The sequence below is a fragment of the Lacerta agilis genome, chromosome 12 (assembly GCF_009819535.1).
Source record: "Lacerta agilis isolate rLacAgi1 chromosome 12, rLacAgi1.pri, whole genome shotgun sequence".
Taxonomy (NCBI): Eukaryota; Metazoa; Chordata; class Lepidosauria; order Squamata; family Lacertidae; genus Lacerta; species Lacerta agilis.
Window position 1 is genome coordinate 28977954 of NC_046323.1, and position 18465 is coordinate 28996418.

The following is an 18465-nucleotide window of genomic DNA, read 5'->3' on the forward strand; positions in this document are numbered from 1 at the left end:
TGCTTATTCTTCCAATATGTAAGCAACTTTGTGAGATTCACCGGAAAAGCGATTCATAAATGCCTGAAATGAACACTGTTGTTAACCGGACTAATCTGAGTTAAAATGGCATGTCATGCTAATATATATATTTAATTGTTTTATCTTCCAGGCAACTCTATTTGATGAGCGGGTAAGTTGATCAGGTTTTGAGCATGCAGTGCCACTGCCACCACCTCTTCCATTTGCAGTGTTCAAGCTGTGAGTGCCGTTGCCTTTGTAGTCTAAACAGCACCATTCGCACATGCACAAGAGGGAGGTATCAACAGGCATGAGGGGGAAGGTTTGCTGAAGTACAAAAAAAAGATCTTTAAGGGGGAAGCTTTAGAATGGAGGGATAAGGGGACACACACACACAAAACAGACCAATGACTTGAACATGCTCTGTGACCATGACATGCTAGATTATTTTGGGAGGGGTGGAGAAAACTAGATGGGAGAAGGAATGGAGTGTCTGGACTCCTGATCAGCAGCACTGCACACTGCAACATTCTGTTGCAGGCCCCACTTTTCATGGGGAGATATATGCTGATTCTCAGATAACATTTCCCCGCAAAGAGATAACTTCCTCATAAGGAAAAGGATGCACTTTGCACAATCATGAGATTCCTCACATATCAGCATAACTATGGAATTCCTCCCCCTACCCCAAAAAGTTATCTTTTGCTGTGTATACACTGTATATTTAAAGCACATTCCACGCACACCACATAGAATCCTGGGAACTGTAGTTTTTACCTCTCACAGAGGAACAGTTCCCAGCACCCTTAACAAAACAAGCTTTATGAAGATTGACTGAAATGAAGGGACCTAACTTAGGCATGTTAATTAACTTTGATGGGTCTGCTGTGAGTAAAATATAGCCCCCATCCACACCATACCTTTAAAGTGCTATGATACCACTTTAAATAGTCATTACTTCCCCCAAAGAATTCTGGGAGTTGTAGTTTGTTGAGAGTGCTGAGAGTTGATTATAAAAGCACTCTACAGCTCCCAGAATTCTTTGGGGGGGAAGCCATGACTCATAGTGCTTTAAATGCATGGCGTGACTGTGGCCTCCGTTTGACTACCACCCACATTTCCCAGGATTCCTTGCGGGTGGAGGGAGAGGAAAAAGTTCTTTAAATGTATAGTGTGTATGCAGCTTTTATCTCTTTAAGAAGAATAGATCAAACAGAAACAGCATGGAAGTGCTTTTTTTCTCTGAGAGGCCCAAGCAGCTGTGCAAGGACTAAAGGTCAGGAGCATTCCTCCTTTTCAAGGTGGCTGCCTGGGCCTGTGGGACCAGAGGAGCGGATGCAGGGGTGGGAATCAGGGTGACTTGTTCTCAGAAGCAAGACGCCAACAGAGGCACGAAAGGGAAGTTGCAAGGAAAGGGAATAGAAAAGATTTCATTCCATTGGGGGATTAAGGCCACTTTGGATGCGACAAAACTTCTGTGTAACCAGGCAAGATACAAGATGATAAAAGCATGTGTGCGTTTTGCCTGCGCCTGAGTTTTGCATGTTGAGAGCTGAGCTAGATGTCATGGATCCAGGTGATCTACCAATTTCCTATCAAGTGTGAGAAGGGGTGTGGCTTGCTCTATAAGGTGGGCATGCGTGTTAAATTCTTCTCAGCTAGTTTTCTCCCAATGGGGTTTTGATAGTACAGTGGTACCTCGCAAGACGAATGCCTCGCACAACAAAAAACTCGCTAGACGAAAGGGTTTTGCGATGTTTAGGTGACTCTCAAGACGAATTTTTCTATGGTCGTGCTTCGCAAGACGAAAATTTCAATGCATTCCTATGGGAATTAAATTCCTATGCATTCCTATGGTCGTGCTTCGCAAGACGATTTTTTCGCAATACGAAACGACTCGCGGAACGAATTAATTTTGTCTTGCGAGGCACCACTGTATCTGAAAATGGGGGGTGGGGGGGTGGGGAGTATTTTGAGAGAAGATCGCATCAAATAAATGTCTCCTGTCTAGCCCTCCTTGGGCTTTAACTTGCCCCCAGACTTCAATGGAAATCTGCACTACCTACAATGTGGCACATGGGTTGTGTTGCCATGACATCTAGTCAGTCTCTGATAAATTGAAATTGTGTTTAAGTGCCTGGTGTATGGACACTGTGATACCCATAGCTATACCCATACCCAACACACTTTTGTGGGCCTCATGTAGCCAGTCTTTGTGGGTGATCGCCACTTAACATGTGTGCGTTCCCATAAGGACCACTGGACCAGGATTCAACTTTGATGCTACCCTTGGCTTCAGAGGCACTCAGAAGAAGCAAGACTTCTCACTGTTTCCAAGTGGCTCTGAAGCCAAGAGTGAGGACAAGTTGGAGATCACACTCTTCGCCTTAAGTTCCAGGCTAAGGAGAAGAGCAGGCACTTTCTGCATGGCCTTGTGCTGAGCCTGACTTTGTGCAGGCACCAGAGCTCTGCATAATATAATAGACAAGACACTTCCCTTCTCCTGGGGTCCAGTAAGAACTTCTTTCTGATTAAAGAAGCCTCCAAAGCCCAGCATTACACTGGAGATGAGAATTAACTCCAGTTCTCCATTTCTGGTGGATAGTATCAGGTCTTCACCAGACTAATGAACCACTAGTACCCTGGGACAATTTGGGACAATTACGTTCGTAGTTGGAAATGTGAAATTCTAACATTGCTGTTTCTGTTGAACCTGTAGTGTGAGCAAAAGAGCTGTGAATGCGAGAAGGGAGACCGAGGACCTCCAGGACCACCTGTGAGTATATATGATGGACAGTAGGAACCTTCAGATTTCCTACTTTATAAGAGCAAACTATCACACGTAAAAGCTTAAAGGAGAATAGAATATGTTTAAGTGTGCCTGAAAGAAAAGAGGGAGGAATTGTTCACTCAATAAGAAAGTATAAAAAGCACCAGGTTTAGTTAGGCCTACCATGTGTTTTGCTTTACAGGGTACAGTCCTCTATTTTAAGGAGTTCTCTGTTTGACAGACTGTCCAGTCCAATATGGTTTAAAGATAAAGAACTGTAAGAAGGGAGAGAAAGCAGGGACCTTGTGGTTATCCATCAACATTTAGGACCCGGACAGCTGTCTGAGCATGGACACAGGTCACCTGGTCACACTCTTCCCCGCTTTGGAGCCATGGCATAGCATTTCAGTCCCAGTAATGATTTCTAAAATTGCATCAATTCACAGAAATTGGGATGTGCAAACTTTATGCAACTCTACGTCCTCTCAAAACAAAGAGGGCATATACTCTATTAATGATATTTCTCTCTCCTTGTCCCTTCAAGGGTGGTCATGGTGGCAGAGGGGATAAAGGTGATCGAGGAACTAAAGGAGAAAAGGTAAATCACCAGGAACGCCTCCCTTGTTCTCTTACAATGGCAATGGGACCCGCCTGAGAGGTGCTGGAACTGAGTTCAAGCAAGTTCCAGTTGAAAAAAATGTCCTGGTCTTGACTGTTATATATTTTTAATAAGACTATGGTCAAAGTTGGGTTTGAATGTAGTATAAAAGGAAATAATATTTCCAAATATTTTCACTGGTTTCTACCTTTTTTTCCAGGGTGAGGCTGAGAAAGGAGAGCCTGGAGAAAAAGGTGCAGAGGTACGTGAATTATTGCTATTGCCAGTAATTCAATGTGAAGTGTGTTTCTGCTTTCTCTCAAGCCCTGTTCTTTAATCTGTCTCCTCTCTGACTGTCCTGTTTCTTTTGATATGTTCTTTTGTCACAGTGGGACTTTGCAAGCAGAGCCATCATCATAGCTCCTTTTGATGCCTTTAACTTATCATCTCAGGTGTCCATCCATCCATCCATCCATCCATCCATCCATCCATCCTTCTTTATTCGACCGTCAGTCAGGAAAAAAAACACACATTTATCATCTCAGATGTCACAGCAGCCTATGCAAGACTTAGCTGCACTGCCCAAGGCTAAGAAAGATCAAGGTGGAGTTGTGTCTAACCACAGCTGGAAGGAAAGAAGGCAGGGAGCCCAACAGTAGGTTGGAGACAGAGCTAATGGTGGGAAGAGCCAACTAATGACAGTTTTGTCTTCCACCCTGCTGATTTCTATAAGGGCATTGAGGAGACTAAGGAGGAGGAGGAAGCTGATAGGAAGTTCTTCCCCCTGGGCTGGTACTACCTAAGAAGACAGGCAGATGGGGACTGAGATTGGTGGGGCAGTGTTTCATTTGCCCAAATGAACCTGCCTCACTGGTTGGAGGGCTGGACTATGACAGGAGAGACTCAGATTCAAACCTCCACTCAACCATGACATTCACTGGGTAATCTTTGGCCAGTCTCTCTATCTACTTCACAGCTTTGGGAGAACCGTGTTAACGGCCTTGACCTGCTTGGAAGAACGGTAGGTAGTAAATGTAATGGTGAGGATATTAATTATAGTAAATAGCGAGGTCTACAGTCTCAGTGTAAATCAAGTTGCCAGTGGTATTGAAACAGTGCGTCTTCAAACAGAGCCTCTAAGAGTTGATTGATTTTGAAATCTTTGGAAGAATGCTTATATATGTGATGTATAATCGTTGCCTCACTATTCTATAGAAATAGCAGCCTGTCTTGCATGTGGAAGCCCTAATGCTAACACTTCCTTTCTCTCTGCATTTTAATGAAGGGAGCCAATTTGTTAATTCATTTCTTTGCACATGAATACTGCCTTCCTCCAATTAAATGAATGGAGAGAGTTCTGTGTGGAGATCAGAAGCATGCTATATTCTCTCTCTCTCTCTCTCTCTCTCACACACACACACACACACACACACACACTCTTCAAAGGATGGCATTTCATTTTTTCTCCAACCAGGTTATTACTCTCCCCTCCGTGCTGATTAAATAGCATATTTGTTTATCATATTCTTGATGCTGTATTAGCCATGTTAAAAAAACTTTATTTTGTTCTTTTAATAGGGAGGTGCTGGTTATAAGGGAGACAAGGTGAGATGATTCACAAATGCTTGCTTATATTGCCATATTAAGCAGTTTATAATTAGATGTCTACAAAGACAATGCATTAAAAATATAGAGGATGAGTTGTAAAAGAATAATATTAATAGAACCAGATGAAAGAAGGAAGAGATATGAATACGGTCCATAAAGTTTTGGAAGCTAGAGTCTTTTGCACCATAAGCTTCTTCATAGTAGCAGTATTGTGTTCTTTGGGATCCTGCTCTGGGCTGAAAGTGGCTGGTAAGGACTAGTACGATAGAAGGCTTAGAGAACATACTGGTCAGGAAACTTGAGAACAACTTAATTCTCTCTCTCTCTAGCAAGAACAGAACAGTAGCAGGAAACCCCTGACTCCAGCCATATACGACTAAATTCAGTGCCACTTAGCAACTAAGCTCCAGAATGACCCTTATCAACACAGGGCAGGCAGATTGAAGTTTTGAGGATGGACAAAGAAGGACATAAAAGTGATGCTCCTATGCTTTCCAGGCTTATGGTGATTTTGATGTGTATCTCTTTTGCTTAAGTGCTTTCAACATGATAATTTAGATCAGGGGCAGTAAACCTCTGGTCCTCCAGGCATTGCTGAACTACAACTCCAGTCAGCATCACCCAGTATAGTCAGTGGTCTGGGGTGATGGGACTTGTAGTCCAGAAGCATTGCGAGGGCCACAGGTTCCCACCCCTGATCTAGATTGTCAGAATAACCAGAGAACGTGACACGTCAACTTCCTATACAAAAACAAATAATTTGTATGAAGCATCACCATGAAATCATGCCAATAATATATACTTTTTGCAGGGTGAGAGAGGGGAATGCGGAACACCAGGACTAAAGGGAGACAGAGTAAGTACTGTAAACAACTTGCCATATGCATACGTAAAAGCTGCGTCAAAATTCTGTCCAGAACATTGCGTGAAAATGCAAAGAGTGTTTTTCTTAAAATGGCAAGAGGCAATTATAACTGTTCTTGTTGAACCTACCGGTGTTGGTGGAAGGTTAGTTAATTGTTACCTTGAAAGCGTTTCATCAAGAGAAATGGATCCAATAGGTCAAAGTGGACCAGTTTGATTCTCTGGGAACACCGTGGCAATAGTCACACTGTTTCAGACCTCTATGGGTTGCTTTGAGATTCTGCTGCCTGAACAGGCTTTCCTTGGCCTGATTGAGAATTTCCATACCGCTCTAGATTTGAAGTGGCCTATAAAATAAAGGTGCTGAGCAAACATACATAAATAGAAGAGTGTCATGTTCTGGCCCCATGGAGGAGCCCAAGTGGTGCAAGGAAGCGAAGCATGTTGGTTGTTGCAGGACCACCACAGAGAGCTCCTGGTGAGCAACTTGCTCCAACTCAGACAGAAAGTGAACTGGGGCCTTTTTAGTCACTGTTTCCATCCCACCTTTCTAAAACTCCTATACCTTAAGGACCACTTTACTCTATATGCTCCAAATGGATCACTAAACCACTTGAGGGAAGCACCATTAGTGGTCTCCCATGGACTCAAGTCAGCAAGTACTTTAACAACCAGTCCCAGGGAATGGTAGCTTTGTGAAGGGAATAGGGGCCTCCTAACAACTCTCAGCATCCTTAACAAACTTCAGATTTCATGATGCTTTTGAGGAAGCCATGAATGTTGAAGTGGTATCACAGTGCTTTAAATATATAGTGCAGTCAGGTCTGTTATTTTCAGTGAGTGTCCTCTGAGTAAAAAATAATTGAACACCACCCTATGTTTTAAATTTTGTAGGCTCTTTTTTGTAAGAAACATGAGGTATATAAATTTCTTAAATAGATACTCTGCTCCCTTTTGGAGAACTAGGGTCTCTTCAAGGGCTAACTTGCTGAAGACAAGACCTCCTTGGAGTGCTCCCACCTGCACCATTGAAGTTGTGAGGAAGGCGCTCAGTTTCTCAGGTCCAGGAGAAGGAACCTGTGATGATCCTGGTGCCATGGGCAGTGGCGGAGCTTCATGCTCTGGGACCGGGGAGCGGAGAGCAGGCGGGGGCAGAGCTGGTGCTCATCCTGGGCGTGTGGCAAGGAGCTGGAATTGGGCAACCAAAAAAATCAGTACAGTACATCTAATATAAATATAAAAATTATCCAAATCTGCACGAATGATGGGAGTTCTAGTCCAACAACATCTGGAGGGCCACAGGTTCCTCATCCCTGATCCAGACTCAAATTGGATTAGCCCGTTTTGTTTGCTCAATCTGGTTTTTGTGGTTGACGAGAAAGAAAACTAGTGCTTAAATATTTTAATTTGCTAAGAAGGAATTCATGTGAACTGTCAGATTCTTAGTTCTTATAGCTCCATACAACAGTGTCAGTTTACATGGGTAGCAGGTGAAGAAGTTGTAAGGGAGGATGTGAAATGTACACATGTGTGAAGTTAAAAGAAAATTAGTTAGCAGCTGGCAGTTACAATGGAAAGGAGAAAAAATGGACATAAAGACCATATGTCGAGATTGTAGAAATGTAAGGAAATAGCATCTTAGTTGTTGTTTTTACTGAGGGCAAGGAAGGAGAAGGCATTGAACATCTGTAAAGGATTAAAAGGCCATAATGGATTAAGCACTTGCAGAAACTTCTGAACAGGCCAAAGTTCTCATCACCCACAGGATTCCCACTTACAACAGGAGATGAAGCGGCATTGCCAAAAATGAATGAAGAGGTTTTTTAAAAAGAAAGAAGGAAGAATAAGAGGCAGCAACCATGCCAGTGGAAAATGTGCAGACATGGAGAACACACAGTAGAAGCACAGAGCAAAAGTTTGGGACACACAGCACTGATACTCTGGAGCACATTTATGATCTGGAAAGATCAGCACAGCAGTGCAATTGTCTGTACTGTTGGGTGTCCCAACAAAATGTTAAAAAAAGAAAAGAAATGAGAGAGATTTATTGCATAGTATTCATTATTGTTTACTGGTGTTTCCCACTGCCCAGAATTCTGGGTTTCCCCAAAGGGCAGTCAGCGGAGGGTACAGCTTTTATATTAGCTGAAAATGCAAATAACTGCTGGCTGTTTGAATTCAGGTTGGACGTGGATCATGTTCACAAGTCTGCAGAGGACAAGCTTAACTGTAATTATTTCCATCGCTGGTTTTGCTTCCTTGATGCCAGAGCCCACTCCTCCCGCCCAACTGCTCACAAGTTCAAAGGGGGCCGATAGCAAGCAGCTGGGGCTAAAGCTAAGGACGAGAGTGATGCTCCCAAGAGAGAAGGGCACATATTTTGACCACAGAGTTCCATCCCTGCCCCCATCCCTCCCCTCTTTTGGCCAAGAAAATGATTGGTTTTAGGATGGAAGAAAACATGTACTTGTCTGGAGCATTTTTATCCTCCTTTTCCGTCGAAGAAGGCTCCCTGAGCAGCTGAACAATAAGATGCTCCTTGCAATAGGACTTATGTGACATGAATGAAAAGGGGATTGAGAGGAAGAAGAAAAAATAGCAAACTCTAGCATTAGCTATTAGGTATGAATGATTGACTTTATAACTTGTTAGTCATTAGCCATACACAGAGTAGACCCACGGAGGTTAATGGGCATGACAAACTCAGGTTCATTCATTTCAATGAGTCTGTTCTGGGTGGGATTTTACTGGCTACCATTCAGAGTCCCCGTCCCCCCCAATGACCAGATCAAATGGAAACAGCTGGAGAAAAACAGGAGCCAAAAGCTGCTGGTCTCTCAGCAGGGTGGGTGGCGGGTCCTGCTCCCCTCCCTCCCTCCTGGGGCAGGCTGATGGAATGACTGCTGCCAGGTGACACTTTGTAGATGGAGGTGGCTTCTTGGTAGAGCCCTGCTTCCTTTCCTCTTCTCTGCTGCAGACCGATATTCCAGCCGTCCAGATACACTTCCTCATTTTCAGAGACTCCATTCCCAAACCAAGGCATTCTTGCTTGGAGAAAGAAAATGATCTTGCACAGTCTGCATAGAGATAGAGAACCTTATATTGACGTCTGTTCAAAATATATTTTGCCATTGATCTGTTTTAAACTGTCATGGCTTCCTCCCAGAAACTCTGAGATTTTTAACTTCCTAAGGGTGCTGAGCAGTCTTTGTTTTCCCCTTCCTTCCCTTCTTAGAGGGTAACCATCCCCAGGAATACTTGCCCTGCTCTGATGACAACAAACAGGGGTACAATGGACATGGGGAAGAGCAGCATTGCTCTTGCAGGTCCTTTCACAGCCTATGCCATGTACAATGTTGTGCAGGCTTTGTACATGAGATGAGGAACCCTGCAAAAAACAAAAACAAAAAACAGCAGCCTCACCAGCTACATTTGAGAACCTGAGTGTGTGCAACTGTACAGGGAATGGGTTTGGTATTTGCTACCATGGTCCTGTTTTCCCCTTTGCACATTCAGCTAAAGCTGCTTATATTTTGAGTGCATGATGCTGAATATTTCCCAACATAGATCTACTAGACCAGCCTTTGCCAACTTAGTGCCCACCAGATGGTTTGGACTGCAACTCCTATCCATCCCTCGGGCAGAGAGGAGTTGTAGTGCAAACCATATGGAGATGACTAGGTTGGCCAAGGCTGTGGTAGCTCATTGACAAACCCTAGTTTCAGGTCAGAGATCTGAAATGGACAGAGCATGGAGGAGCAACCAGTAAAGGGGAAATTTAGGCAAATCTAGCTTACACCTATAATATGTGCAGATAATAGCAACCATAGCTGCAGGGAGAGAGCTGAGAAGTGTTTTAGTGAGCCTTGGCTGAATCAGAACTTGCAATTAATCTTTCTATTTTTTGTTTTATTTAAACAGGGTCTAGAAGGCCCTTTTGGCCCAAAGGGACCGAGAGGACCTCAGGTAAGTTTGTTTACAACCTAATTCTATGTGAAGATTATTATTCATTTGCATTATTCAACTCCAGGGGATGTTTGGCTTGTGGTGTGTGGATTACTTTGGCTAGAGGTGGTAAATCTGTGCACGGACTATACTTCAGCAGAACTACATGGCACCTTCTCCTGTTGCATGTGCAAAATACGAGTGGACTCATAGCAGTCGAGCCCACTTGTGATAGAACAGCATCTTCCACCACACCTGAGGGAAGCACACCCAACTCTGTCTTCCAACATCACACACACACACACATCACTGTACACACAGATCTGTCCAGAACAGTTCACCACCACTGTCTGCCCAGCATCACCTGCCACTACATTCTGCTGAATGGTAGAGCAGGCCCTACATTTAAAGATACATGACTGAATGGCCCTTTATGTGAGTTCCTGCCTCTCCAAAGCCTGAAGAGTTGCAGCCTCTGCATGTTTATCACCTCACTGTCTTGTTTGTGTATGCTGCAGTTGTTGTAGGCCAGCATTCCCTGCCCTGTCTCAGAACTAACTCGAATGGAAGTGTCAAGGGGATGAAGTATTGGACAATTAAAAGTTAGTAAGTCACCAGGGCCAGCTGGCTTATGCCCAAGAGCTCTTTGAAAACTCGAAACCAAAATTATTGATTAGCTAATAAAAATATGCAACTTAGCGCTACAGTGGGCCTCCTTACCAGAAGACTGTAAGATAGGCTGATAAACACCAATTTATAAAAGGTAGGCAGAGCAGAGCCAGGAGATTACAGGCCTGTCAGCCTAACCCAGGCATAGGCAAACTCAGCCCTCCAGATGTTTTGGGACTACAACTCCCATCATCCCTGACCACTGGTCCTGTTAGCTAGGGAGGGCCAAGTTTGCCTGTGCCTGGCCTAACCACATTTCCTGGAAGCAATTATTAAAGTTAACCCCCTTTCCCACAATAATTAGTAAATATGAGAAGAACAAGTCATGCTGAAGACAAATCAGCATGGCTTCTACAGCTGGAAAAGTTGAGTTTGGGGGGGGGGAAGGAGAGTAACAATAAAAAAAATCCAGTGTCATGGTGTTCTTATATGACTCTATAGCTGTGACAAAAAAAAGCATATTGTGCCATTGAGTGAGGCACATTGTGTGATGATTCAAGATATGATCATTTCCATGACAGCACCCTCCCTTCTGAAATGTGGTTGATGCCATCTATGTCCACCTTTCAATGACAAAAGCATTTTTGTCCTCCCAGTGAAAACTGATGGGAGAAATTCGGTTGGCTATATCTGCTGGTGTAATGCTACCGGGACGGTTTTGGTTATTGTTGCTGTACTTTTGTGGGGGAAGGTCTTGTTAATGGCTGTTGACTGCTGTTCTACATTGTGTTCGAGTATAAATTCTCTCTGTGTGTTTCTGTCCCACAATCACTGTTAGTAGCTTTTTAAAGTTGTTTAAATTTGACTAAGACAGAGCAGACACACTGAAATTAATGGATAGCTACCTTAAGTCTGTTGATTACAATGGGTTTGCTTTGAGTAACACTTGGTGAGATATAACCCAGTGCCACCTACCATGGAATCACCAAAGTGATGGATGGGATGCAAATGCAAGCAATAAAAATAGATAAAACTTATTTGTATCTGAAGATATATATCGGAATACCAGATACGGGAAACAGCAGGAGAGGGCTATTGCCTTCACACCCTGCTTGTGGGCTTCCTGGAGGCACTTGATTGGCTGTTGCTAAGAAACCAGATGCTAGGCCTTTATTTCGACCCAGTAGGACTCTTATGTTCTTATATGGCTCAGTGGCAGCATATCCTTTGTATCTGTGGAATTCAAGCAATGGAGAGCTTTGTGCTGTTCTGTTCTTGAAATGTACAGCTCTCCTTCTGTGTGATTATTTTTAAAGGCTGTCATTCTCAAGGGGAACCTGCTATCAATCTCTTCCTAGTCACAGTGTCCTGTTCTGCATCTACACTGCTGAGCTTAAAGTAGAACTGTGAGAACATTTTTGCCTTCTCAGTGGAACTGCTGAACCCCCTCCCTTGCCAATTCTTCAGCTTTTTATCGAGTAGAAAAATGTCTAGTAGGCCTATTTCTGCATAAATGCTTTGTTGTGATTAAGAGGAGTTCCCATGGTAGACAATCATGCTGCTACTGAACAGCACCAGTGATAACGTCAGGCAAGACTTAAGCAGGGATTTCCCGGAAAGCTTGATGAGTTCTTATAGCACTGTTCTATAGCTATATCCCTGAAATACCACTGAAATTGAAATTACAGAATCATAGCAAGGCTTATGTACTTTAGCTGATCTGTACAGCTCAACTACTGTATACCCAGATTGTATACCAGTACTTGTTGAATGTAATGTCTGAACACCCTATATTCTTCCTGGAAATGTCTTCCCGGACATTTGCACAGCAGCAGCTCATTCTGAGACTGCAATTGTTGATGTCAAGCCATGAGAAGTCTCCTCCCACAAACTGATATTGCACCCCAGAATCTGATTCTCTCCCTGCCCACAGGATAGCTCTGACTGACAAGAACATTTCTGACAATGTACATACAGTTTTCTTCTATAAACAATGAAATCTTTGAGTGTGCAAGCTCATGTGCTTAGAGATAGAGGACAGAGTTCATATATATTCTGTACATGTCTGTATGTACACATCTTAGTATTGCCTTGACTGCAATATTATTTTGCTCTGACTTCTTAAATGATCGCATGTTATTGGCTCCTACTCACTTGAAATCCTCCAGAATATCAATATGACAAGAAGATAGTAATAAGATATGCCAAGAAGGTGAATGATTTTTAGCCAGATTCCAGCAATTCCTTCAAATTCACATTGAATTCCTGGATACTATTCTTATTCTTATTATAATCCCCACCCCCATTTTATATTATATGTGTTTCATCTCAAATGAAGATTGGGGGTCTGTATTGAAAGGTACTATCAGTGTGTAGACCACTGGGCTGTGAGCACTCCAATTGGAGCATAGCCTCTACCAAAGGCGTCATGGACTTTGAAGAAGCACAAACTCTGGACGAAAGGAAGAAACGAGTTAAAAGGAAGTCACATTTGGCAAACCAAATGTGATCAATTCCCACCCTGAAACCTATGTCCACACTGTGGAAGGACGTGTGGATCCAGAATTGGCCTCCACAGTCACTTATGGACTCACTGTTAAGACCGTAATCATGGAAGACAATCTTATGTGGCTACAAGTGATCACCAAAGAAGGTCACAGTCAGTTGGAAAGTTCCACTGAACTAAGAGCAAGGGAATAAAAAAAAAAGCTTTACAATGAAAATGAGTATACACATTTATGAATTCTCTCTTATTGCAAGGATCCACACACATATTTACAGGTTTGTGTTTATTACTGAGACGGTGCCTGAGGTTATGCACAACATGCTTATTGGTAAAAGTCAAAATTCTCCTTTCTTTATCTTTCTAAAGGGAATCAGTGGCCCTCCAGGTGAGCCTGGTCCAAAAGGCATTCAAGGAAATAAGGTAAGATACATCATTTCGCAAGTGGGATTGGCAACAAAATGTTGCAGAGTGGGAGTACGGGCTGTAACAGTTTTCGGTGCGTCCAATATGTGCGTGACTTGAAACATAGGCATTTTTTGAAATTTGCACTTCTCTGAAGTGTGCCATGCTGTTCTCTCACCAAGCAATGTGCACATAAAAATGTATCATATAAGGGAAAACTGCTCTGGAAAAAATATGTATATTAGGCAAGCTTGAGTGCAATGATGCGTATATTAGGAGAAATTCACACCAAAATGCTGACGAATTTTCATGAGGACTTGAGTTTGTTAAAAGTGACACATTCTGCCATCCCTAGATACAACTCTGTGTATTTCCCCCATGCCCCATAATTGCCAATCATTGGCACGCCAGCATGTATCAATATATTTATTGTGCTACTTGGGTCTCTTTGAACATTGAATAGCTAAATATTTATAAATGCCAGGACTAGTGTTAACAATACTATTTTGCACTTGACTGTCAAGATGCGGGGAGTCTTCATGAATGCAGCTTCTATTACATTGTACGTGGGCGTTCATTATGTGAAACATCCTGGCCTTGTTTCTGAGGCAACCAGAACATTTGAAGATACAGAGGAACTGCTATATGTGGAAAGTATTTGGGACAGTAAAAGATGCTGGAATCTTGGCCTCATGCATGCTTTTCCCTTGCCTTGAATTTTCTCGTTCTTTGTTTGCTGTCTTTTGTACAGATTGCTACTGTGCCATCTCAGCAGACAAAAAAAAAAGGGGGGGGGAGAATAAATTCCACACGTTATCAGAATCTTAAGCTTTTCCAAAACAGAATGTATTTTGATTAAAATATTGATTCGATGTGAGTTTTGGGGAGCAGAGACCACGTTGAGACAGGAGGGAAGGGGAAAAAAACACACGTCCACAATTTTTATTGGTTGCAGTCATAATAGCATAGGCCAAAGAGCCTGCGATAGGGCTGCCCAACTGCTGGCCCTTGCCTCCCTCTCCAGCCTCCTGGATGGGGGACCAGAAGGGATTTGCTTGGGGATTAGGGGGCCATCCTGGTACAAGCCATTCTGGAGGGCCATACCCACAACCTGGTGTGCGGTGACCAGCCTTAGCCCTTGGGCTCTAGCTGATGCCTTGGAGTAGCCCCATCCAAGGTAGATTCAGCATCACCAATTGCCCATGCATCTCAGTGTGGTGTAGTGGTTAAGAGCGGTACTCGTAATCTGGTGAACCGGGTTTGCGTCTCCGTTCCTCCACATGCAGCTGCTGGGTGACCTTGGGGCTAGTCACACTTCTTTGAAGTCTCTCAGCCTCACTCACCTCACAGAGTGTTTGTTTTTGGTGGAGGAAGGGAAAGGAGAATGTTAGCCGCTTTGAGACTCCTTCGGGTAGTGATAAAGCGGGATATAAAATCCAAACTCCTCTTCTCCTCCTCCTCCTCCTCCTCCTCCTCGGCCAATCGTCTGTGATGCTGTAACACACCAACAACCTGTCTCCCACTCGTTGCGCCAGAAGCGGGTATCATTTTGGGGGGTGAAACTTAATTTTTGCAAACATCTTCATTGAGGGGTCTTAAAAATATGCTTTTCAATGTGATGAATTCAAACCTGCTATTATTTTTGTGACTGGACAACATTTAGCTCAGTGTTTTTTTGGGCAAGGGCACACTTGTTTTATGAAAAAAATCACGAGGCACACCACCATTAGAAAATGTTAAAAAAATTAACTCTGTGCCTATATTGACTATATATAAAGTAATTCTCTTGAATAGGAATCAAATAAACACAATTTTTCCCACGGCACACCAGGCAACATCTCGCGGCACACTAGTGTGCCGCGGAACAGTGGTTGAAAAACACTGATTTAGCTTGGCAAATCTACATTTGATTCAAAAGCACATAAACTTCGTCTCGGAAAAACCAAAGAATTTTAATTTTCTGAAAATGTCAGGTAATGCAATAATTTTTTTGGTTTCTCTGCATAAAACATGCAACAACATTACCTTGTTTCATTTTTTTTACCTTTTTAATAAATAGGACTAGTTTAAAATTATTGGAAGTTGCATTAAAAATATAAAAAAGCATTTATCTTTATATAGTTATATACCAAGCAAAACTAAATTTAACCAAAATATCTTCTGAATCCCCAAGTCATGTTACAGCTTTTCAGCATTGCTCGTTTTTGAAATTTGAAAGTTGAAAAATTCAGTAGTACTGGCTACCTTAATGAGAAGGGGGAGAAGTGGATATTAACTGTTTTTTGGTGGGTTTTTAAAAACTTGTTTCTTGGATCTGACACATTTATTTGAATTTTGTACATACAGGGCAAGTTAGGCATGCTGTTAAATGTGTGAATGCAGTTACCATGAATGTTTTGCAAATCGCCTCCAAGGACAAGCCTGAGCTGCCTTAGAACCAACCATTAGGGTCGGGTCAGGGAGAAAATGTAATTTTCTCTCCCTGCCCCAGCCCCAACAAAATTCTCCCCTCTGAAACTGCTAACTGTATTTGAAATAAAGCCGTTATTGGCACTAGTGGATAACACCCCCCCCCCCCCGGTGCTGTGATCATGATCCAGGTCGGGGGATGCCACAGCTGCAGTTAGTTGAAAGAGAATCCCAAGAATCCCAACCATGTGATTTAAAGGTGTGTTTAGCATTTTTGAATCTCTCCCTAATAACTTATTTAGAAGCCACCCTTGGAGAACAAAGTGGTGATCAAAAAGGCATTTCTGGGATATTGTATCACAGAGAAGGGAGATCAATTGACTGCATGTACCAAATGTGAACGACTGTAACTCAGGGTCAGTTTCTCTGTGTAGGTTTTATATACATTTTTAAGCAGTTGGGGTTGTGGTTTTTTTTGGTAGGTTTATCTAAAATTTTGGGAATTATCAAAGCTGTTCTGATTACATTCAGGGCCGGATTTAGGTTTGATGAGGCCCTAAGCTACTGCCCACCTAGCAGTTCGAAAGCATGTCAAAGTGCAAGTAGATAAATAGGGACCGCTCCGGCGGGAAGGTAAACGGCGTTTCCGTGCGCTGCTCTGGTTCACCAGAAGCGGCTTTGTCATGCTGGCCACATGACCCGGAAGCTGTCTGCGGACAAACGCTGGCTCCCTCGGCCTATAGAGCGAGATGAGCGCCGCAACCCCAGAGTCGGACACGACTGGACCTGATGGTCAGGGGTCCCTTTACCTTTACCTTTAAGCTACTGAAGGTAATGGGGCCCTTTATATGTCCAGCTGTCCTTTGTCAACAACAAATTGTCACTGTTTTTGTGTTGAATATATGCTGTATGGTACCATATATATATAGAAATAAGAAACCAGTGATAATTAAGGGAGCATGCTAGCAGGCGGGGCCCATTACTTACATCATAGGAGCCTACACAACACAAAACACTGTTGCTGTATGTAGGTTTTATTTTATTTGTTTTTTATCTTATATTTTGGAAATGTACACCCAGTTTTTTTCCTTTAATTTTTTGGGGGTCCCCCAATAGAGTGGGGCCCTAAGCTATAGCTTGTTTATCTTATATTTAAATCTGGCACTGATTACATTCACTACATTTTTAAAGCACATGGTTTGCTGTGAGCTTTACACATGTTGGAGCATTCAGAATCATCTTCAATCACTGGAAAAGTTAACTTGTGTTAACTTCACCATGTAAAAAGCTGTAATGTCACTTGCTTCCTGCTTAATCCCATTTAAGAATGGGTCAATGTTCTCCATCAGCAACAATAATACAGTGGTACCTCGGGTTACATACGCTTCAGGTTACATACTCCACTAACCCAGAAATAACGCTTCAGGATAAGAACAGAAATCATGCTCTGGTGGTGCAGCAGCAGCAGGATGTCCCATTAGCTAAAGTGGTGCTTCAGGTTAAGAACAGTTTCAGGTTAAGAATGGACCTCCGGAACGAATTAAGTTCTTAACCAGAGGTACCACTGTATAGAGATAACTCCCTTGTTGTGGAAGCACTATCTTGAAACAGTATATATTTTTTATCTTTAAAGCACTTGATTTAAAAGAGTAGTATTGCCAATAATTGGCTCTTAAGTTACATTGTTGTTTTATGGGCTGAAGGGAGATACAGAAAAAAGCTTTAATGAATAAATGCATTTTCAGCAGACAAATCCCGAGAGATCTCTTGCTTTCCATGTTTGCAAAGTAAATTCGGATCTGAAACATTTCCAGCCTTAGCAAAGCCTTGGCAAGTCGTTATTTACAACTCCTTTATTAAACAACTCCATTATTTATCTTCTGGACTGAAAACTGTATACAAAGATACAGAAGCCATCCATTTTTTAATTAGCGGGTTTTAAAGTGGAGTTTGCATCTCTGCACCCTTTGGTTCTCAGACAAATGAGCTTCAACTAGTAAATGAACTTGTCCAAGAAAGAGTTTTGCCCAATAAAATGAATGGCTGTTTTACAGCTCAATAAATCCCCATTCAGCTTGTAAAGGTCAGTGCCTTTTTCATGTGAGTTCTATGGCAGACAGATACTTAGCAACCTCTCCAAAGTCTGTTATCTTTACAGAAAGATCATTCAGTGCCCCCCTTTAAAAAAAAAAAGAAGTTTCCATACACTTATGAATGAATTCAAAGTCTTGCAGTTATTTATATGGCGGGCAGCTACTTTCCCCAAGTGTATAAATAGTAAGTCTGTTCTCAGGACAATACCAGTGGAGCAATTCAACTGATGTGGAAGAGGTTTCTGACAAAATTAATGGAGAAGCTACCGATGGCTTTCCAACTGGGACACCAATGTGGCATGCATTTAGGATTGCCACTGCCAAATTTTTCTGTGGGTCTTCTTAAGCACTTGATGAAGGCATTTGTTTAGTTTTGTAGGTTGTCAGGGGGGGAAAGAGAATTCCATTCTCGTGAAACAAGCCAATATTGATAGCCGTGGATGTTCCCTCTGAGTCATATTCTAGGAAATTTCGATTCTGGGCTAAAAATACATCCTGCGAAGCAATGAAATTAATTCAGATTTTTGGGAAGGGCTAGCCTAAACTCCCAACCCATTGCAGCAGTGGGGTGGGGTGGGGTAAAGATGTAGAAGAAGTCTCCCTTTGCTTGGCTCTATAGGTCTGGCCTTGAGATGGGGAGGGGGAAGCACAGGTGAGCAGA

At 42.6% G+C, this 18465-nt stretch overlaps 1 protein-coding gene across 3 annotated transcripts in view; it reads left to right on the plus strand.

Annotated features, from left to right (window-relative positions):
* COL28A1 (collagen type XXVIII alpha 1 chain) overlaps positions 1–18465 on the plus strand; it is a 68309-nt gene that overhangs the window by 7294 nt on the left and 42550 nt on the right. For all 3 annotated transcript variants that reach the window (XM_033165584.1, XM_033165585.1, XM_033165586.1), the window contains exons 4-11: positions 152–172; positions 2720–2776; positions 3315–3368; positions 3589–3630; positions 4947–4973; positions 5788–5832; positions 9762–9806; positions 13267–13320. In XM_033165584.1, the coding sequence (XP_033021475.1) occupies positions 152–172; positions 2720–2776; positions 3315–3368; positions 3589–3630; positions 4947–4973; positions 5788–5832; positions 9762–9806; positions 13267–13320 (345 nt within the window). The remainder of the gene's footprint in view (positions 1–151; positions 173–2719; positions 2777–3314; positions 3369–3588; positions 3631–4946; positions 4974–5787; positions 5833–9761; positions 9807–13266; positions 13321–18465) is intronic.